The sequence below is a fragment of the Drosophila arizonae genome, chromosome 4 (genome assembly GCF_054131065.1).
Source record: "Drosophila arizonae isolate 15081-1271.41 chromosome 4, UAZ_ARI_1.0, whole genome shotgun sequence".
Taxonomy (NCBI): Eukaryota; Metazoa; Arthropoda; class Insecta; order Diptera; family Drosophilidae; genus Drosophila; species Drosophila arizonae.
The window spans coordinates 13,616,167-13,638,578 of record NC_142924.1 but is presented as its reverse complement, the minus strand read 5'-3'; the positions used below and the strand labels follow the sequence as shown (position 1 = coordinate 13,638,578).

Genomic DNA, 22,412 nt, shown 5'->3' with positions numbered 1-22,412 from the left:
CAATTTGTTCATAGGCATCGATAACGCTGGTATGATGCTTGTCAATTATCGATAGGAGCAAATAGTGCAATCGCTGTCCCAACTTACCTCGTGTTCTGGCTGCAAACAAAGAAAAAGTGCATTTTAATTGTTATTAAATTACATTTAATTTAATTTCAACATTTCTACGTGAGCGCGCGTGTGGGCTAGCGTGGAGCAGCAACTTACGGGCGCCTCTATATGCGTCTCATGGTCGCGTAAACGTCTCTGTGTGTGCGTGTGCGTGTACGTGCGTGTGTATTGGCATTGTGTGGCTGTGGCATTGGCGCTCCGCTTCTGCTGCTGCTGTTGCTGCTGCTGCGCCTTAGTTTCCATTCATATTCTATTAACTAATAAACAAATAACCTTCGGGGCCGCATCGCATCAGTCCGAGTAAGCCAAAATTAATATCAAATCACAGCATTGACAGGAAAGTGCGTCTCGTCGTTTCCCTTACAGCCGCTGCTCTGGTCTGTTTCCGTATTGTTTGAGCAGCAGCAGAGGCAGCAACAAATTCAATTGAAAAAGTAAAATCAAAAGCAAAAAAGAAAAAAAGTAAAACCATAGTGTTTGGCTGTGTTTGCGCTTGTGTGCGTGCTTGTGTGTGTGTGTGTGCGTGTGCGTGACGACAAACACAACGACAAATGGCGGACGTAAGCGACACAAGTGAACTCTTCGATCTCGAGCTGCACGAGGATGAAAAAGCGCGAGACTCGGACGACGACAGGATCGAGCTAGATGATGTGAGTAACAGAATTAACTACGCAGCACCAGACCACCCACCCTTGTACCCTGCTGTTCTCACCCAACCCCGCTGCCTGCCCGCCCATACAAGTGCTGCACGCACGATTTCTCTCTTTGTTTACCTTCTTCGCTTTGTCTGGGTCCCCTTCCCCCCGCACAAAGAGAAAAACAGAAGGAAATATTTCCTCTGTTTTGGGCACTGAACTCTGCGTCTTATCTGCTGCGCAAAAGTCCACCTCAGATGCCAAGCGCGGCGTCAGCAAAGTTTTCCATATATTCTTTGTGAAATATATTCTTCAGCAATTATCGCTCAATTCGATTGCAACATTGGGCAATCGTATCGCGCTATAACCAAATGTCCTTCAAAAAATAATCAGTATCAATTACTTACGTCCACACACATTGAGACACACTCACACACACATACATACACAAATGCACACAGACTAGTATCAATCGTACCATGTGCAACACCTTTTGTTTTGAATTGGCAGTAGAATGGTCTCATTTTCATAGATTGAGTACGCAAATTCTTGGAAATTATATTCATATTATATATGAATATGTATGTCAGCTGAGCAGGGAAAAACAGTTATCTTTTATTTGTCGAAGATTAGATACTCTAACCTTGTCTTGACTTGACATACTATGAGATAATTCGCCTGGGATCATTCCCAAACAAGCGCTATTAAGTTGTTATATAAAAGGGTTTTCTGGGGTTGTTGTTCATGAAATCTTGATGTCATTAAATAGAGTAAACTTTGATTTGCGTTGCAAAAGAATGTTCATGACTGTGCGTGTTTCATGTCTAAATTTGCCTCTGGGTCTTGAGTCATTCATTCGTTCTTCTTCATTTAAAGCTAAACTCCCACTTGAAAGGGAATGAAAAATCTTATCAGGGTATAAAACAAAATTGGAAAACGAAAAAAGTAAAATAAAACGGCATTGTACTTTGCTGATAAGGCGCAACTAATCAAAAAAACAGAGAAAAGAACGAAAAAAACGGATGGAATCGTGTCGATCGGCCGCGTGTGCAGCTCTATTTATTTTGTATTCATTTTCGTGTCAATTGAAAATGCAATTGGGGAGCTTGGTATATACCCATTGAAAACGTTTTAAAGTGGATATTACAGGCTTCTTAAGTCTTTTTATCAATTCCTGCTCTAACTAGGGTATGTACTAGTCGCCAATGTGTTGCAATATTTGCCTTTTGTACCAAATGTCATAAGTACTTGTAACTGCCGAGTCTGAGCAGGCGCACGCCCTCGAAATGTGGATATTATAAATTATGATTGATTTGTTAATTGAATTTCGGCGCCAGCATTGCGAAGCTTGAACCAGTTGTCGTTTCAGTAAAATGGATTTACTTGCAACACCCGCATATACATACACACATATATCACTTGTAATTATTTGTGTATATATATTTATATATATATAGATTGCATATCATGACGAGTTCCCCTTGCGATTCCAAACTGAGATGCTGCCTAGCAAGTCTCCAAGTCTCGCCCCTAAACGGAGAAACAAACGTCTTGGCAGCATCCGCAGCCGCTGAATAGCCGGCAGAGTATTTGGCATTATTCCGAGTTCTAATTTTAGTTTGTCATTAAAGAGAAAAGGTGTTCGTGTGTGTGGAGAAGTGTCTGGCTTTATATACTCATACATATACATATAGATACAAGCATATTTACTCATGTATACATTGGCGATCTACAGCGAACGCTACGCCCGAGGCTAAAGGGAATTTTTATACGCGCCGTTCTGCGTCGGCGTTGCCGCGATTAACGATTTCTCTGCCCCAAAACACTTTCTCTGAACAAAGAGCGCATCACAATTTGTCTCTGTCATTAAGACACTTCGCCCAGCTCCCGGAAGGCGCTACTTTCCTCAAAGATCATTTACCCAAACCCTAAAAGCTTTAAACTTAACTGAATGTGGATGCTGTTTCTCTTAAGTCTAAGTTGAGAATGATCTCATAGGAGAGTGATCTAATAAGAAACAGACATATTTATTATAGCTTCGAGTGATTGGGAGCAGCGGGCTCTACATATAATTTGAAAGGATCTTCATTTAGTTTATAGATTTAACAGCCTTAACTAGGCAATATTAAATCTCGAATATGAAAATCGGACCAGTTTTAGGTATAACTTCCGTAATTCTCATTTATCTCCGTTTATCTACAGTCTGTGTATCTTAAAACTATTTACATTGGTCATTTACTACTAATCGTTCAAGTTTTTACATGTCTGTGACTCATTTGCATATTGTTGATTCTTCTCTTATCTTCCTTTCTCTCTCTCTTTTTCTCTCTCTGTCTGTTTTGCAGGTCGATCTAGAACCGGAATTGAGCATAAACCTACACCAAGAGTGAGTAATTCGAAAGCTATGTCCGCTGGCGGGGATGGGACTGCGATTTCGATACGCGACGTAATTCTCTTCTGAGAACGACAACCGAGTAAATGTTATTGGCGGAAGGAGGAGGGGGAATACCCATTCCTACAATAGCCATTTCCCAAGTATCGACTGGATGATAATCTGCTTGGGCTGGGCAATGTATTAATTGCCGCACACGCACTCATATTACGATCGGGGCAGAAGGCACACCTGACGCGGCGACAGGCGGCGGCAGCTACTGCGACTGATAACACGGCTAGCTTTGTCATGTGGCAGAAGTGTTTACAACTGGCAATTGACTACCTACGAACAAGCTGTTGTTGGCTCCTCTAATGGGCAATATGCCAGTCGTGCCAGCCCACCAGGCCGCCAGCCAGTCAGCCAGTCAGCGTACAAACACTTGATATGTTGATGGAGTGAGCTGGTAGTTGGCCAAGCTGAGAGGGGGTGGGCACTGCTATGGGATTTGGGGGCGCCAATTGGCGCGTGTTTGCCAACGTTTTTATTTATAGAACGCGTGGGTTGTCCATTTCCCACGCTAGCGGCGATGCACACTAAATCTAAAACACATTTACTAAACTAATCGTGTCTGTAAATTTGCTCCTCTCTCTCTACCTTTCGCCCTCTGTATCTTTATCTACCGCAAAACAGCAATGAAGGCCAGGAAACCATACAGCTCTCCGAGGAGAATGTCAATCCAGGCAAAATTAAATTGGGCCCGAAGGATTTCGAGCTGAAGAAAGTGCTGGGCAAAGGTGGCTACGGCAAAGTATTTCAGGTATGTTGCTGTAAATCCATGCGAAATCTTTTCACACCTCTTCATCTTTCGCTCAACAGGTGCGCAAGACCGCTGGACGTGATGCTAACAAATATTTTGCCATGAAGGTGCTGAAAAAGGCATCCATTGTGACCAATCAAAAGGATACGGCGCACACACGAGCCGAGCGCAACATACTCGAGGCAGTCAAGGTAAGAGGAAGCGCTATTGCTCAGGTATAGCGGCTGAAAAGCTAGCTGCTAGATGTGGAAGCTACATTGAGCATGCTATACAAATTCATTGAACTTGATCTACCTGCACTATTGTTGATTACATTATTTGTTCACCTTGACAGCATCCGTTTATCGTGGAATTGGTATATGCCTTTCAAACAGACGGCAAATTGTATCTGATACTCGAGTATTTGAGTGGCGGGGAATTGTTTATGCATTTGGAACGCGAGGGCATCTTTCTGGAGGACACCACATGGTAAGCGATTGCAAATTGACTCGCTTCTTCGAATTAAATATTAATTAATATGTGCTTGCAGTTTTTATTTGAGTGAAATCATCTTGGCTTTGGGCCATTTACACAATCTGGGCATCATTTATCGAGACTTGAAGCCAGAGAACATTTTGTTGGACGCACAGGGACACGTAAAGCTAACAGATTTTGGCCTGTGCAAGGAGCACATACAAGAGGGTATTGTCACCCACACCTTCTGCGGCACAATTGAGTACATGTGCGTGCACGCCCGTCAATTAATGAACTATTGCCAAGTCTGGGCGTATTTATAACTAAAACCGAAACTCTTTTGCTTAACAGGGCACCCGAAATTTTGACCAGAAGTGGCCATGGCAAAGCCGTCGATTGGTGGTCCCTGGGCGCACTAATGTATGATATGCTCACGGGCGTGGTAGGTGTCATAATAAATTATTTATCATCGCTTAAAACTAAAGTATAATTAAATTCGTATTACAGCCACCGTTTACCGCCGATAACCGCAAGAAAACCATTGAGACCATACTTAAAGCCAAGCTTAATCTGCCAGCCTACCTCACACCCGAAGCCAGAGATCTGGTTCGACGCCTGATGAAGCGTCAGGAGCCGCAACGTCTCGGCAGTGGACCTGAGGATGCTGCAGCAGTGCAGTCACATCCATTCTTCAAGCATGTCAACTGGAACGATGTATTGGCCCGCCGTCTAGAGCCACCAATAAAGCCGCTGCTGGTAAGCCAACGAATCGGCATCAATGCTGAGCAATCGACTGAAAGAGTTTTCTATTCAACCTAAACAGCGAAGTGAGGATGATGTCTCCCAATTTGATACAAGATTCACACGACAAGTTCCCGTGGACTCACCGGATGATACAACGCTCAGCGAAAGTGTCAATTTAATTTTTCAAGTAAGTGTTAATCGAGCCTCGAAATCTTACCTAACACTTTATGTGGGTTTCAGATTATGAATGATTAGGAGATTAATTATAGAGTTGAAAGTAGTTATATAGAAAGCTACGTAAATCTCTTGCGACATTCGAAGATAAGCGTGTTTTATACCATATTCAGAAAACTCATAGAAAACAAAAGCTAATTACGTTTCTCAGGCCATCTTTAATGAATTTGGGAGTAAGAAGCGGGCTGGGACTTTCACAATAAATATTTCTCTAGAGATAATCTTAACACTAGTTGGGCCAACTCAATCAGCGATAGTCGGCGCCGCATTGAAAGTGCGGCTCCTTCAGTGGAATGCCCGTGGGACCGTCGGTGAACTCGCAAAAGTTGAGCCCAATGCGGCGGAAGGGATGACACTTGCTCTTGGGATTGCCCCATTTGCCGCGATAGGTTAGCCAGTCGGGAACCAAAGCGCGACCTTTTTAAAACAGGTTCGATTAGATTAGATACACATTTAAGAGAGGTATTTGACTACATACCATGCGAGCGCAAGTTCTTATAGCTTATGTCGACGGCCTTCCAAGTGTTCCATGGCGTGCCGAAGCCATTGATGTCGTATAGCCGAGCGACCTTAACGAATCGATGCTTCCCGGGCGCCGTCCACAGGCCATGGGAGCCCTTGGCAGCGAACAGTACCGGATGATTATTAAATGTTGTTACAGTTTTGGGAAAATTGGGTCGCTGTAGAATGCCTTTGCGCGTCTCTTGTCGCCGGAACTCAAAGGCGCCCGTCAGATGGCTGTAGCTGTAGTAGGCGCCCGCATCGTGGGCAGAGACATACATGGCCTGTGGCTCGGAGTTGCCATTAAAGTACAATGTCATGTGCTCCCAGTCGCCCACATGGCTGCCAATATCCCGGCGACGTCCCAGGCAGTATCCATAGACAGCTGGAAAGGGAATGTGGCCCAGTGGTCCCAGACTCAGCGTGCACATCGTCTTGCCCTGGCTGTATGGGTAGAACATCCAATAGGTGACATGGAAGCTAGGCAGCTGGCCCTTGATTCTCTTTGTGTTTTGGGGCTGTGAGTCGCCAATGTTGTTGTCCTCCATATTGTCGTCCAGATCACCGCCACCGCTGAATTTCACATTGTCTGCCAGATTGGCTATAAAATTATTCACTGGCAGTCCATTGTCCATCTCGGGCTCTGGCTGCTGCTGCTGTTGTTGCTGTGTCTGGTGCTCTACCATTGGCATCACGGGTAAGGCTTCACCGGTCAACTTGGTCTGCTCCATCAAATCGAAGTCGAGCCTTGGGCCGTAATCCAGCCTGCCAGGTGCCTCTCGCTTCACGCGCTGGAACAGCGGAAATAGACGCGACGAGCGTCGCACCGTCTCATTGCGTTCCTCCAGCGGATCAATGGACACAGGGATGTAGGGACCTCGTGTGCTGGCCAAAGGTTGCATTGGTATTGGTACTGGTACTGGTACTGGCTCTGGCTCCCTTTTGGGCGGAGGTGGACACAACGTGACCACGCCATAAATGGGCACTGGCGCCTCATTGGGATTGCGGCCGTAGATGAAGGACTGCTCGTTCTTCAAGAGGTCCTCCATTTCGCCATTGGTCACCAGGTGCGATTTGGTCGAGTATTCACTGAAGGGCATGCCAGGTGTGAAGCTACTATCCTTGTCCATGGGATGCACATGCTGCAGGAATTCCTCCACGCCCAGCGGCATGAATTTTTCCTCTGGCGCTAGCCACACGATTGGCGCCCACTGCCTGATTAGCCGTTCAACTAGACGTGAGAGTAAAAATCGTAGTGGTAAAAATCGAGATTCATTATAAAAGATAAACACACTTTTAATTAGCTATCTCGCCTGCTCCGGCTATTACTCAACCCAGACTCAACGCGATCGAAACCGGCCATTGCATTCGTGGGCAGCTGCTCCACGGTTAGCTCTAAATTCGTCGTTTTCAAATTCAGGTGTAATAAATTTCACTTTCACACACTTGAAGTGACCACCCAAAAAAACAAAACAACAGAAAAAGAAAAACAACAAAACGTTAACGTACCGACAATTTGTTGCCCTTACCTCCGCCCTCAATCGTAAACCGTGTCGTAGTTAGCTATTGTTATTGTTGTTGTTGTTGTTATTGTGGCTAATTTGCAGTTTAAGCACTTGGCCAAAGACATGGCTGGTGTTCGTTTGCTTGGCTTATTGGCCACTGATTGTTGTGTTCCGTATAACAACACTTTTGGCGGGAGCCCCGCCTGTCGCAGAGGCCCGAAAACTTGGCCTACGGTTATCCAAGTAAATCATGTCGAAAATTTCACTTGAATAGCAAGTAAAACCGCCGAGCTACTGCAGTAATTCTAGTCGACTTCAAGCTCAAGAGCGTAAAACTATGTTTACTTTCTCTATTTTCACATATGCATATTTCTCGCTCATTCGCTGAAACTTGCTGAATTACTCTCACTTGCGCTCGCATTTACCTGCTCAATATCTGAGATGCTTGAAAATCACATAGAGAGGCGGTGTTTACAGTGCAGTATATAGAGAGTCGCATGTAGAATAGAGGGAGGTAAATAGACAGGAATAGAGAATAGCGAAACTTAGTTCAGTTTATCAACTCTTACTACAGAAAAAAGAAAAAAGTTCTTAAATAGCAAATCCTAATTGCAGTTTAATAAAATCATGTCAAAATTATTAATTGTATATTTTATATACCTATGTACATAACCAACCAATGACATGATAAGCTAATCATACTCTCTTAGTAAGGGTATGTGAAGTACGTCCAACAGCTGATCGGCTGCCTTTATGGTTGTTGTTGTTGTTGTTGCTACTGCTAATAGATACCGTATGCATACCTACTTCTTTATCTAATGCCGTTATTTGCGCATATTGCACAGGCTGTTGCTGTTGTTGTTGTTGTTGCTGCTGCTGTTGCTCATAGATGGCGGTGGAAGCTTCGTTGCTGTTTATGTTGTTGCTCATGACGTTGTTGTTGTTGTTATTGTTGTTGCTGCTAGTGCTGCTGTAGTTGCTATCGATGAAAGTGGCAGCGCTGTCAGTTGCATTTAAAAGCATTGTTGTTTTTGCCGTGCTGCTCATTGCAGCAATTGTTGCTGGCAGTTGTTGTTGCTGCTGTAGTTGCAGTTGCTGTTGCTGTGGGGGCATCGCAGCCACCATCAGCAGCAGCAACGAGAGTGAATTGATTTTCAACAGTTTGGACATTTTTTCAAAACAAACAGTCTTCTTATGTATAGTGGTTGTTGTTATTGTTGTTGTTGTTGCTGCTGCTGCGGGCGAACAATGCTGCGCTTTTATTTTAGCAGCAGGCAATAATTTATGGTTGTTGCTGGTGCTTTTGCTGTTTTCACACAATTCAACTGTTTGCCAATTTTGATTACCGATTTCTTGCACATTGTTGTTAGTTGGCAATTGGTTTAGTTTTCGTTTTTGTTTTTCTTTTGTGTCGCTTTTATATGTATTATTTAAAATGATGCAATTTCACAGTTTTAGAGCATATACGCACGCACGTTGTCGCCAGCCCTCGCAGTTTGACAATCACTGTAACAACGTTAACTTTTGCTGCTGCTGCTGCGCTGTTTCCAAAAACGGTTCTTGTCCCAATTCGAAGCACGCGACGCCGACGCTAACGTTGCTGCGCTCTCGCTTTCTGCACGTGCGCCTGCGTCTCGCACTCTCTCTCTCTGGCTATCGTTAACTCAGCTGTTGCTGCTGCTTTAGTTGTTGTTGTAACTGCAATCACTTGAACTGGTTTGATATTTGGGCTCCGGCGCTTTTGTCTCACCGAACCCGATAGCCCTGAAAGGCGAATGATGCGACGAGCTCAGCTCATTTGAGTCCAAGAATTAATGTCAATGTGTTTGCATAGTGAAACTAAACGTGGAGTTTTTTTTATCTTTTATTTGTCTTTCTTGTGCAAATTTCAGCCTAAGCCTTTCTCCAGACGGCACGACAACGCCTTATACAAAAAACTGGCAAGTGTGTAGCAGAGAGAGGGAAGGGAGCTCTATGTTAAACAGTGCGCTTAAAAATGTTGTTGGCTTTTTGGTATAAGACACGAAAGTTGGTTTGAGGTTTGCGTTTGCCACTGCTTCGGCTCCGTCGTCGTGCACTCAGTTCGAGTGTTTCTTTGCGACTGGCCAACGAACATGACGACGAAGTGGCCCTGGCCTCCGACGAAGAGAGTTGCGTTAACAGTTGTTGTTGCTGTTATTTATGCTGCTGCTCTTCTGCTGGCTGCTAATTGCAGCTGCGATGAGAGCAGCCAAAACTGTGCTGTTGTTGTTGGTGCTTCGCTACTTAGCTAGTCAGCTGCTATTTGTTTATAAAATTCGTTACGCTTTGCTTTTCGCTTGTTTTGTGTTTTATTATTGTTTAGGACGGTTTAATTGCTCAGAGTAGTGCAGATAGTGCTGTAACTTTTAAAAGCCGTTTTATATATTACTACAATGAAAAGTAGAGCTCGCTACGCCTCCAATTAGACAGCAGAGAGCAGTTGTGCTCATATCTCTGACCACAGTGGCTCTCAAACGGTAGCTGCTAATTGGAAAATTCTTTCTGCACTTAGAACCCAATTATTGTATTGGTACAAAAACTTTCTCGCGACTCGCCCACAATTTTAGTGGGTCAGCACGCTATAAGGTGATGATGATTAGCTCCCAAATCGAGGTTTTCAATTATATTATTGCGCTCACGTACAGTTTTATTCCAGTCAGTCAGTCAATGCAGCCTCTGTGGCGTGCCGGATGAGTTTACACGCGAGCCGGCGGCATGTTTAATTATTTTATTGCATTTGTGGATTGTTGTTGGCTTGTTTTATTTTGACTTATTATATTTCTTTTGGTTTTTGGCTTTCGTCAAAATTTAATTAGTGTCTCTCACGCTGGCTGCAAACCAAAATTATGCAAAATGTGTTACATAGGCAGTTGGGTCAGTCCACTTTCTTGCATAATTCGTGCTGACCGTATGACTGGGCATTAGTATGCGCCCGGGTAACCCACTGGCAGCCAGGCGTGCTCCCAATTCATTGCCAATCAATCAAGGGGGGAGACAAATAGCGGCAGATAGATAGAGAGAGACAAAATGGCAAATGCAAACATATTTATTGACAGCAACATTTTCTTACTTTTTGCAGGGTTTCACCTACGTTGCGCCATCGATACTGGAGGATATGCATCGGGCTAATCGCATGCCGGCGCGCTCACCAAGACGCATGCTTCGACAGCACCAGCATCCAGACAATAGCTTTCGGCTACAGTTCCCGTCCGCCAATGCGAATGTAGCTCCCAATGTGCCGGCGATGCAGCGATCAACGATATATGCACGAGCCGCCCCACCTCCATATCAGCACCAGCAGCCGCATCCGCATCATATGCAAACATTCGCGCCACGCCCGTCGCCAGCGCAGGACGAGATGATGGATGTGCAGCAGGGACTGCCAATGGTCTAAAGGTTACTACTACATTGACGTACAGATCATGAGGAGGCGGATGAGAAGGACGAGCGGAAATTGTTTTTGTTATGCGAGATTGGCACAGAGAAAAAGAGAGGGAGGGGCAGATTGAGTGGCCCCTATTTGTTTGGATATACATAAATACTAAAGTTAGACACATACACAGATAACATGCATATATACTATATAACTATAACATAACAAATGCTATTGCTATAGCCCACTATATAGAATAACAAAGGATACATATACATATATATACATATATGAGTGTTTATGTATATGTATATAATATGTACATGTGTGTAGATTGTGAGACACTAGAGAGAAAGAGAGAGAGAGAGAGAGTTAGCTAGCTGGAGCGAGTTCCGGATCGTGTATAAATATTTATCAATTACTGATTATGTTTTATGCTAATATAGGTAAAGGTTTACACAATTTAGTTCAAATGTACACTTCAAACTTTTTTGATTTTTTTTTACATACATACATATATACATATATACATGTATACAGGCATACAAAGCATAATAATTATATATATGCAAAAACATATACATTTACATAACGACAACAACAAGAACAACAACTATTACACTTGTTATTATAATTATGTTGTTTAATTGAGCTCCTTTTGAAAATTTCCCGTTTTGAGTTCTATTATTATTTGTCTTAACTATTCTTAAAAATAATGTTTTGTTTAGATTCGAGCTTTAAATTCTTGTTTAGCCATTTAGCATTTTTTTGAAAGAACCTTTGTGTGTTAGAGTAGAGGACAACAACAACAACAGCAGCAGCAAGCAAAGCAAACACAAACACCATACAACAACAACAACAAAACGAAGAACGATAATAATATTAAAATTAATATTAATAATATATATTAATCATAATAAAACTGAATATATGAAGCTAAATGCAAAGGTTTCCAGTGTGTGAAAGTCGTAGCCAATATATATATATATATATACATATATATTAATATATATGCATATCTATTTTTGATTTTCTATTTATTTAATAGTTTGTCCTAATGAAGAAAACTCGCTTTCGGTTGCTGCAACTTTCTATTATTATTACTATTATGCAATTATTATTTTCTCTTAAGCAGTTCAGTTGTTCGAACGTTTACAAAACTAAAGTAAGGCATTTCTTAAAACAATGACTAATACAACAACAACAACATAAACCACAAAAGTTGACATAAATGATGCTATACATATTATTTGAAGAACATTAAATGTGAACTGAGAAGCTAAACGCTGCCACAACAACAATAAATAAAATATATATTTAAAACAAAAGAGAAAAAACAAAAGAAATAGCAAAAATAAAATATTATAATAGATGTGTATGTACTTTGATTATATTTTGTTTCAGTTGTTTTTATTTTATTTTATTTTTTTACAAATATTGATACTTGCAAACATTGATAAAACTAAAAAAAAAAATAATAATAAAATAAAAAAAATGAAAAAAAGTAAAAAAAAACAAAATGTCGAATATAATCAAAAGGTGCTTTGAATTGTTTAAAAAAGACAAGACAACTACAAAAACAAAATACTATTGAAAACGAGAACGACTAAAAAACTAAATACTTACAATGTATAAAACAAAATCACATATTTATATGAACTAAACAAAAAATATGAAAATACCTCAGAAGCAATTATTTTTGTTAAAAAATGAAAAGAAAGAAAACAGCAAAAACCAACTAAATGATAACACAACTTAAACTAAATTAATAAGCGAAACAAAAGCAAAGAGAAGCGATAAAAATACGGAAGGGAAACATAAATATAAATATAAATAATATATATATAAATATATATATATACTTTTTTTTTAATTGTAAAACTTTACTTGTTTATTGTTTATGGTTTATTAATTTCTTATGTAATTTTGAATTATTATTTCTTAATTGTATGCTACAATAACAAATTGAAATTGAAATGAAAAATTGAGTAAGAAATGTCTTATTTTTCTTTGTTGAAGTAGAAAGAAAATTAAAATAAAAAAAAACGTGCTAAACTAAGGAAAATATGTAAAAAAAAAAAAAAAAGAAAAACAGATTGAAGTAGCTCCAAAAACAAATATTAAAGGAAGGAAAAACACTGCCTACACAAAACAAAACAAAAACAAAAAAAGAAACAAGAAACTAGTAACAAATTACAAAACAATAAAAACAACAAAAAGCAAATAAATGAATTTACAAAAAATATTAAATTACAAAACACAAAAAAAGAAAAAAAAACAGTTACAGTTTGTATTCGTAGATAGCCAAAATAACTAATTGAATTGAAAAGCCCAGCAATACATTGAAGAAAACAACCAGGTCCACTGAAAAGAATATGCCTAAACAAAAATTGTAGTTGAAATAAAAGAAAAACACAAATAATTCTAGAGTTACGATCTGCATGCGACATTTCTAGCAATTAGCCATTTGTACAGTTCACAGAGCCAATAATTAAAAAAACAAAAAAACAAAAATAAATTAAAAGGTTTTGGCTGAGCGATTATAAAAAAAAAAAAAAAAAAAAAAAAAAAAAAAAACAGAAAACCAAAAAGAAACAAGAAAAGAAACGATTCAAATACAAGTTCATTGTTAATAAATCATTACAAAAATTACGCCAAACACGCGATCGCACTGGCAACTCTGTCATAATAATAACAGTTATTTTATAAGTGCCAGACATTAAGCGAGTCTAATTACTAAGTCCGAGCGACACGAGCGAACCAGTTCTGAATAACTTCAAGGCCATAGCGGAAGACGCATCACGGGGTCAGAAATGAACGGATGGCTGGATCTACAAAAGTCAAAAAGAAGAAGAAACAAACAGAAAAGAGAGACAGCGCTGTCCAAATAAAAATAAAACATATTAACAAAACACTGACAACTAATAATGCAAGAAACATCTACAGATCCTAGTTAATTAAATTGTACATTTTTATTATCATTAAGATTTAAGTGCAGTGCATAATATAAATATGCATACATCTGACTACACACACACCCACACACATACATACATATATAATATATATACAAACACATATATGTATATGCATGCATTCATGTATGATGGCAACAACAACAACAAATGTATATCGTAATAAATTCAAACTAAATTTTACAAAAAGAAAAAAAACTAAAATATAATGTCAACTTAATTGCAGTCAAATTAACTGAAAGGTAAGTAAAGCAAAATTATATAGGAAAAGCAGCTTATCTAATGCCGTAATAATATCATGAAAGCTTTAACCTAGAAATATCAATATAAATCTTTTTCCTATGAACAGATTTGAGCCTCTTGGTAGCACATATTGTATAAAGACAAAACCTTACCTCGTTATTTAAATTACTCTCCAATTCCTCTCAAACTGTGCTGCCCGATAGCCTTGCATATTGTTATATATGTAGAATATAGGAATACATATTCTTAAAAACTGTATACAAATATAGTTTCAACAGCTCTACATAACTGTCCTCCTCTTTAAAAGGCCTCAGATAAACTATATCTCCATTATAATCAAGCTCTGCCTTAGGAAACATTTTCTTGTGAAATTTCTTAACAAAACTTCCAAAAATATTGCATTCCTGCAATTACTTAAATCAATGGTACTTAACAATCCCATATGTAGGTATATTGCGTCTTTAACGAATGAAAGAGCTGCACACTTTTGTGCCACGCCCATCCATCCACCTCCCCCTCAATCGATCAGGCCGTCAGTCACGCAGCTGGCGCTGATTAGCATAAGTAAATGGCAAAAACAAAAAGTTTTGCACAATTGCCAAATAAAAAAGGTAAAAAAGCGAAAGTATGTTAAGCATAAATCGATCGAGGTAGCTGCTTGAAAGTCAGGCATAGCTATTTTTAAGCAGCCTGGCGAAAACCGCAAGGACGAGTCGCGCCTGCCACCGAAGTCAGCAGAAAGAAGTTCACCTGGGCCTGGGTTGCGTTTGTGCCCAATTGGATTGCCAGGTGACATACACAAGGCAACACACACACTGAGGCGCAGCTGCCCTGGCTACCACACATACAGAGGTCCACATGGAGCATATACCAACATAAAAATAATAAATACCGCTAGGCAACGGCTGAATTCCCTAGCATGAATCGATTAAACTAACCCTCGAGCTGGAGAAGCAGCAGCTGCAGCTGCAGCCCAGTAGTTACAGATTCGGAGCCAGTCAGCCAGGTCGTCAGGTACTCAATTTCCCAAGCTCAATCGAAACCAAAGTGTGCCAGGACTTGCTCAAATTAGGAAAAAAAAAATTTAGAGAAATTCTCACATACCTCCTAGAGCAGTGTACATGTGTATACAGAATTGCATACGTAACAGTTAATTTCCTCGTTTGATTAAATCTTACGCAATATAATATAAATCTATTTTATATTAAACCAACCTAAAGTTTACATTGAGTTACGAGATTGTGAGACAGTGCGTCACCATGTTGCCGAACCTAAAAGCGCGTCGCATCACGGGCCTGCAGCTGGCAAGCAAGCATCTGGGTCCAGTGGCCAAGTGCCCGCCCAGGTACTCTGAGGAGGATTGGGACTACAACAACAAGATCAAGTTCCGCATCACCTGCGACCAGGAGAAGCTAGCCGAGCGCATTGTCGAGTAAGTAACCCAACGATCAGCAGATTATAGTCTGTCCAACTGCATTGGCCGTTGCTCTGTTGTCCTGCTTAGGGAGTCACGTCGCGTAGTCGATGAGACCAAGGACACCACCAAGAATTGGCAGCGTGAGGTGGAGCATCACATGCGTGAGCGCACCAGTGAGATCCGTTTTCTAGTCGATGAGCTGAACCGCCAGAAGAAGACCGCTATGCTGGAGGATGAGACGCTCAACACGTATCGCAATCGTGTGCTAAATGCCATTGAGTTCCTCAAGGATAAGTCGCTGGCTATTTGCAAGCAGTGCCTGATCCTACGCGAGGGACGCATTGGTGTGGATCTCTGTGACGATGAGGTGGATCGCTCGCTGCGTCGCGAGCTGAAGGTGATCAAGGGCTGTCAAGGTCTGGCCGACGCTGCTCTAAAGGAGGCCGAGGAGCAGATTCGCAAGCTGCGTGCTGCGATGTACCTGCTGGATCAGGATCTCTCAGCCAAGGACAAGTCGCTGGCTATCGACGAGAAGAATCTGAAGCTGAAGGAGTTTCAGCAGGATCTTGGCAAGGGCCAGGATCTATCCAAGCAGCACTGGTAGGTCTGCAATCGTATTCACTTTTCATTTTAATTGTTCCGTATTTCCATCTCCCAAGCCAATTCTCGTTGACTGAGTGGCAGGCGCAGACCTATGAGAATCTGGAGGCCAATGCCAAGGCTCTGGTGTCCGCCGGGCAGCTGCGTGCCTATATTGATCTTCTGTTGAAGCAGGTCTGCGAAGATATGCAGAACCAGACGGATCGCACCAATGAGGCCTTCGAACGTCGCATTGCAGAGACGAAGCATGTGAAGCAGTGCCTGGAGAACAAGCACAAGGACACTATGGACCACATCCACCAGGTGCAGCGCAACATGAGCGAGCTAGATCGCGAGATGACCGACAAGCAGAGGGCCATAACCCTATGCCAGACGCGTCTCAGCAATCGCGCTCATCGCCCTGGGTTGGAGTTGACCTGCGACATGGTCCAGGACGCTCTCTACAATGAGCTCCAGGCATTGAAGGCCTCGGTCTGCAAGTTGAACCAGAAGCTGAACGAGAACAAGGCATCGATGCGCTATCTCATGCATGTTCAGGTCATGCAGGAGGAGGAGATCAACATCAAGGCGAACAGCTGCAAGATTGATGAGGTCGACTGCATGACTCTGCGCCAGGCCCTCAAATACACATCGTTCTAGTCGTCCCCAGTTCCAAGCTTGCGAGCGAGCGAGCGAGCTTCACCAGCCAGTCTCATTGTGCTCGATGTAACACTACTTAATCAAATTCAAATTACATGTGCATTTCCCGTTCAATACTAAATTATTTACTTGTAGATGGTTAATAAATCGAAAATTCACATCAAGTTGGAAAAAAAACCAGCTATTTTTCTCTACGTATTTCCTCAAATGGTTTCTCTGTTTACTCGAAGAACTCCTTCCAAGTATTTTCTCTAAATTCTTAGAGCTTAGCTGAACCATCATTTAATATTATTCTTCGCTTTACTGCACTGCACGTCTGACCCCCACCAGGCCTGGATGACTGAAGAAATGCTGCAGCTGCTGCCCATTATATAGGGCGACTTTCACTAACACACTGAAAAGCGCTCAAAGCAGAGCAGAGAGCCCGACGTCAGGTAGAGAGGACGTTGTAGTCGACCAATGGGAGCACGCTCTGCTGCCGTAAGCATTCTAGCTCCGTTTTACTCAAATGTAGATATCAAGTGAATATTGCTGCATGCATAAATGATCTTCTGTAGTTCTTCTCCGTTCATTGTTTTTGTTAGGCATAGAGACAGACAGAGAGTCAATAGAGAGGGAGACAAACTCCTTTAATGGCTAGATCACATTCATATAGGCTAGATCTAGCCTGAAATAGGCTGAACTGGCAACACAAACTTACAACTGTTTTTTGGAGTTGAATGACGAAACTTAAGCCTAGTAAGCGTTTCCAATATAACATTCCTGACCTGCTTATAAATAAACAGGCTGCTGAATAAAAAGCGTTCAGAATTTTTGGTTGCTCGTCGTGTATTTCAAGCATTTTATTGTGTGAGTGCTAAATTTTTTTTGTTTAACATTTTCATCTGCCATAAAATACAATTTCAAGTAGTAATATAGCTTATTATACAAGTTTCAACTTTTCAGCATTATTTACAATTTAACAGCCGAGATTGGACTTGCGTTTTATCAAAGTATCGATAAATTAAATTTGTGGCATCGATAATCTTGTTGAGTGCTGCCAACTTTTATGTGAACTGAACTAGTTTCTGCCAGCTATCGAATCTGTTGGCTTATTGAAATCTAGAACAGTCTATCGATTAGCCGCCACAATATATCGTCTATAATGCAACTCTTTACACAGCTAGCAATTAGTAGAAAACTCCTTTAGAAATCTGCCGTTTGCCGAGTTATTAATTAATGTTAAGCTAAAAAGTGTAGAAACAGAAATTAAGGTAAGTAATACAGTCCGTCTGTCACCCCAACCGCTCAACCATTTCACATATGTGTGCATTTTTGCAGCTGGCAGCGTCCGCCGAGCCGCACACACAGCAAAATGGAGTACAGCCACAGCCACGAAACTTGAAAATCAATAATAGAGAAAACTTAAATTAATAGTTATTTGCGTTTCGTTTCTACATTTGATTGTTGTTGCAGTTTAGAAATTATGTCAAAACGTAGCGCTGACGATGCCAGTGGCACCGGCAGTGGCGGCAGCAGCTGTTTAGTGGCAGCAGCCGCTGGCCAGCCGCCCATCAAAAAGGTGCACTTCGAGCCGCACTTAATTGGGCCGGTGTCAACATTAGAAGAGATGGACATCAAGGTATTGGAGTTTCAGAATAAAAAACTCGCCCAGAGAATCGAACAGCGAATGCGCTGTGAGGCCGAGCTCCGGCATCGAATAGAACAACTGGAGAAGCGGCAAACGCAGGATGATGCAGTCCTCAACGTGGTAAATAGGTATTGGAATCAGCTAAATGAGGATATAAGGGTGCTGCTACAGCGATTCGATGCGGAAACGGCTGATGAGCTAGAGAATAAGAATGAGAACGAGGTGACGACCTCGTTTCTAACACAACTCTCCACGTGGGACAAGGAGGAGCTAGACGAGAAGTTAGCGAATCGTGTCCAGGTATCGAAGCGTGCGGTGGCGAAGATCGTACAGGTTATTGATAGGTTAATGCAACGTAACGAGAAGATAACGCATGTATTGAAAGGTGATGGTCTGGCCAGTGCAGGAGCACAAGGAGGAACAGCTGGCGGTGATGAGGAGCAACAATCCACTGCCGGAGCTGAGTCGGATGCGTCGACAACGGGTGCAGCAGTGCATGCGCTGGAGGAAACGTTAAAGAAGACGCACATTGAGATCATGACAGAGAATCACAACCTGCAAAATCTGAACACATCGCTGCACGAGAAATTTCACACGATGTCACTGAAGATGAAGGAATACCAGGATGCACTCACCGCCAAGGAAACAGAAAATGCCGAACTGAAGAACCAAATTGATGAACTGCAATATGATCTGGAGAAGATCCACTGTCGGAACGATAAGTTGGAGAATCATCTGGCCGAGGCCATTGAAAAGCTGAAGGCTTATCACCAAATTTACGGTGATCCCAACAAAAGTAACAACAGTGCTAAAACGCCCAGCAGCGGTGGGGGTAGCGGCGGTGGTGGCAGTGCAACAACCAATGTGAATAGCCAACATCTGGAGGAGCTGCAAAAGGAACTGGAAGAGCATCGAGAACTGGCGAACAATCGGTTACAGGAACTGGATAAGCTGCATGCCACACATCGCGAAACACTCAAGGAAGTCGAGAAACTCAAAATGGATGTAAGAAAGAGAGAGAGAGAGAGAGAGAGCACAACAGTATAATTCAGCGACTAACTTATCCATTAATCATTCTCTCTTTGTAGATCCGACAGCTGCCCGAATCGGTAATCGTGGAGACGACGGAGTATAAGTGCTTGCAATCGCAGTTCTCTGTGCTATATAACGAGTCCATGCAGATCAAGACGATGCTGGATGAGACGCGCAATCAGTTGCAGACAAGCAAGAATCAGCATCTGCGTCAGATCGAGGTGATGGAGAGTGAGGAGCTGATTGCCCAGAAGAAGGTTCGCAGCGAGATGATACAAATGGAGGACGTGCTGGCGCTCATACGCAAGGAGTATGAGGCGCTGCGGATTGAGTTCGAGCAGAACATGGCCGCCAACGAGCAGACGGCGCCTATCAATCGGGAAATGAGGCATTTGATTACCTCCCTGCAGAACCACAACGGACAGCTGAAGGGTGAGGTGCAGAGGTACAAGCGTAAGTATAAGGATATTTCCGCAGAAATCGTAAAGCTGCGCAAAGAACTGGATGATGCGCAAGCCAAGCTCGAGGGCAACAAACAGCAGCAGCAATCGGCAGCTGCGGCATCGGGCGAGGAAATTAAACAGGAATCAGCTGCGAATATTAAGGAGGAGAATGCTAACAATAGTTCAACCGGTGGCACAACGTGTTCCACCACAGCAGGCAATGCCAGTGGCGAAGTCAACATGGTCATCAAAGAGGAGAACTCGGCCTCGGCCGAGGATGACCTAGATGACGAAGCAGGCGGAAAAGATGTCAAGGATCCAAACATTAAACAGGAGAAACTATCTGGCAGCGAAAGTGCAACAGCAGAGAAGAAAGATTCACCCGGACCAGCGAATGCTGCAGCAGCAGCAGCTGGCACGGCGAACGCTGTTAAATCCGAAAAGGATTCCAAGGAAGGCATCAAGGCAAAGGAGCTCAAGGCCGTGGAGAGCGAAACCGTTCGGGATCTGAAAGCGCAACTCAAGTAGGTGTCAAACTGAAACTGTAGACTTCCATATGCTTATTACATTTGCTTCACAGAAAAGCGTTGAACGATCAGAAGGAGATGAAGCTGCTGCTGGACATGTACAAAGGGGTCTCGAAGGATCAGCGAGACAAGGTGCAGCTGATGGCCACCGAGAAGAAGCTGCGCTCCGAGATTGAAGAGCTGCGACAGCAGCTGAAAAAGCTGCAGGAGAGCAAGCGGGAGGAGCGGAAGAAACTAGCTGATGAGGAGGCGTTGCGCAAGATTAAGCAGTTGGAGGAGCAGAAATACGAGCTGCAAAAGCAGGTGGCCAATCACAAGCCCACGGAGAATGCATGGGGTGCTGCACCTGGGGGTGGACCTGGAGGTGCCAACTACACACGCCCGTTTGTTGGCTCCCACGAGGAAGAGGCGTTGCTCAACGAGATGGAAGTGACGGGCCAGGCATTCGAGGATATGCAGGAACAAAACTCAAGGCTCATCCAGCAGTTGCGGGAAAAGGACGATGCGAATTTCAAGCTAATGTCCGAGCGGATCAAGGCTAACCAGCTGCACAAACTGCTCCGCGAGGAGAAGACGGTGCTGGAGGATCAAATGACTACAGCGACGACACAGATCGAGGCAATGCACATTGTGCTGCGCAAGCTAGAGGAGAAAGAGCGCAGTCTGCAGGCAACCGTGGCGTCAATTGAGAAGGAGCTTATGCTGCGACAACAGGCCATGGAGATGCACAAGCGAAAGGCTATCGAGTCCGCGCAATCGGCTGCAGATCTGAAGCTGCATTTAGAAAAGTATCATGCCCAAATGAAGGAGGCCCAACAGGTGGTCGCCGAGAAGACTAGCTCCCTGGAGGCAGAGGCCTACAAGACGAAGCGGCTACAGGAGGAGCTCGCGCAGTTCAAACGAAAAGCGGAACGCATGAAGAAGATGGAAATGTCGGGCACAACCATCGATGAGGTGATGATCGAAGAGATTCGCGAATACAAGGAAACACTCACGTGTCCCTCGTGCAAGGTGAAGCGCAAGGATGCCGTGCTCTCCAAATGCTTCCATGTCTTCTGCTACGACTGTCTGCGAACGCGGTACGAGACGAGGCAAAGGAAGTGCCCCAAATGTAACTGCGCCTTCGGCGCCAACGATTATCATAGGCTATATCTGCAGTAGAAGTCGAGCATGAGTGCGCGATCCACAGAACACCGAGCGTCTACATACCAGCCAGCTAATCCATTACGAGCATATTATCTATGTACTATTAATATATATATATAGAATTGTTTTTAAGTGTCCCCCATCTGGGCGACTTTCCCAATTGTATCCATTGTAAACCTTGCGGCAATTATTTGAAGCCCCACTTTCGATTATCCAAGTCCCAAGTATCTCAATTGATGAGTTCCGAGTGATATTCTCCCGGGTTTTTATGTAGCTTCTAGATTGAAACTAAATCGTACGAAAATTAATAAATTGCTATCAATTGTTTTCAATAGCAGCAACAAATAGAAAATATAATAAATTCAGAATCTTTTTTGAGCTTCTTGTATATAAGGTGTATTATTCGAAACACTTCTGATCAATCAATTCTCGTAAGATGTTTAGTTCTAAGCAAACTTTAGATGTATACTTCCAATCTTAAAACAATATTTAAAAACTGAATTGCTTCTGCATTGGTTAAAGAAGGTTTACATTTTGTATTAGGACATAAAACTAAAATGCAACTAAACTCTTGTCTAACAGTTTCACTGAATAAACTAAGAAAATAAAAACAAAATTGATTGTTTTTATATAGAGAGTTCAGGATAATGATTTTATCCATGCGATCCTCATTAAATCAAATAACCAACCAGAAAACACAAACACGAAGTTGTCTGGTCCCTTCAGAGCATTTTTTCGTCATTAAAAAAAATTGTACTACATGTCTAGTCTGTGTTCTCTGGTTAGTGATGAAATTTAAATGCTGCGCCTAATGGGCAGCACTAGCAAATTGAAGTTGTACGTTGTTTCTGCCCAACCTATGTAATGGTCACACTGTTTACCGGCTAACCGGCACTGTTACGCTCTCAAGCAGTTCGTTAACATGTTCTATTAACAGCTCTGTTAAATAAAGAGGATAGTTGAATTTGAGAGCCATTTAACAGTGGCGTCGC

General features: G+C 42.4%; 4 protein-coding genes across 7 annotated transcripts; 3 read left to right on the top strand and 1 right to left on the bottom strand.

The window, feature by feature from the left end:
* The first annotated feature begins 59 nt into the window (after positions 1 to 59).
* Positions 60 to 12,860, top strand: S6k (Ribosomal protein S6 kinase). The gene is made up of 10 exons (XM_018008247.2): positions 60 to 761; positions 3,092 to 3,132; positions 3,811 to 3,937; positions 3,997 to 4,128; positions 4,272 to 4,405; positions 4,467 to 4,658; positions 4,742 to 4,832; positions 4,898 to 5,146; positions 5,214 to 5,321; positions 10,475 to 12,860. Exons 1-10 carry the CDS (start codon positions 663 to 665, stop codon positions 10,787 to 10,789), a joined length of 1,488 nt encoding a protein of 495 aa, XP_017863736.1. The 5' UTR covers positions 60 to 662; the 3' UTR covers positions 10,790 to 12,860.
* On the bottom strand, positions 5,507 to 17,295 carry LOC108614229 (uncharacterized). Of its 2 annotated transcripts, none has more exons than XM_089468766.1 (3): positions 16,867 to 17,295; positions 5,847 to 7,100; positions 5,507 to 5,785 (listed from the first exon to the last, which is right to left on the bottom strand). In XM_089468766.1, exons 1-3 carry the CDS (start codon positions 16,922 to 16,924, stop codon positions 5,616 to 5,618), a joined length of 1,482 nt encoding a protein of 493 aa, XP_089324892.1. In that variant the 5' UTR covers positions 16,925 to 17,295; the 3' UTR covers positions 5,507 to 5,615. The 2 variants fall into 2 exon arrangements, with proteins under 2 accessions (XP_089324892.1, XP_017863734.1); XM_018008245.2 differs by lacking the exon at positions 16,867 to 17,295 and adding an exon at positions 8,178 to 9,695.
* On the top strand, positions 13,004 to 16,819 carry Tektin-C (Tektin C). The gene is made up of 4 exons (XM_089468767.1): positions 13,004 to 13,985; positions 15,207 to 15,418; positions 15,491 to 16,003; positions 16,063 to 16,819. The coding sequence occupies exons 2-4, from the start codon at positions 15,246 to 15,248 to the stop codon at positions 16,640 to 16,642; spliced, it is 1,266 nt and encodes a 421-aa protein (XP_089324893.1). The 5' UTR covers positions 13,004 to 13,985; positions 15,207 to 15,245; the 3' UTR covers positions 16,643 to 16,819.
* Positions 17,296 to 17,387: 92 nt separating the features above from the next.
* On the top strand, positions 17,388 to 22,036 carry Bre1 (E3 ubiquitin-protein ligase Bre1). Of its 3 annotated transcripts, none has more exons than XM_018008610.2 (5): positions 17,388 to 17,491; positions 17,588 to 17,895; positions 17,963 to 19,277; positions 19,361 to 20,271; positions 20,328 to 22,036. In XM_018008610.2, exons 3-5 carry the CDS (start codon positions 18,108 to 18,110, stop codon positions 21,433 to 21,435), a joined length of 3,189 nt encoding a protein of 1,062 aa, XP_017864099.1. In that variant the 5' UTR covers positions 17,388 to 17,491; positions 17,588 to 17,895; positions 17,963 to 18,107; the 3' UTR covers positions 21,436 to 22,036. The 3 variants fall into 3 exon arrangements, with proteins under 3 accessions (XP_017864099.1, XP_089324887.1, XP_017864101.1); XM_089468761.1 differs by having other exon boundaries at positions 17,389 to 17,491; positions 18,098 to 19,277; XM_018008612.2 differs by lacking the exon at positions 17,388 to 17,491 and having other exon boundaries at positions 17,569 to 17,895; positions 18,098 to 19,277.
* Positions 22,037 to 22,412: the final 376 nt, after the last annotated feature.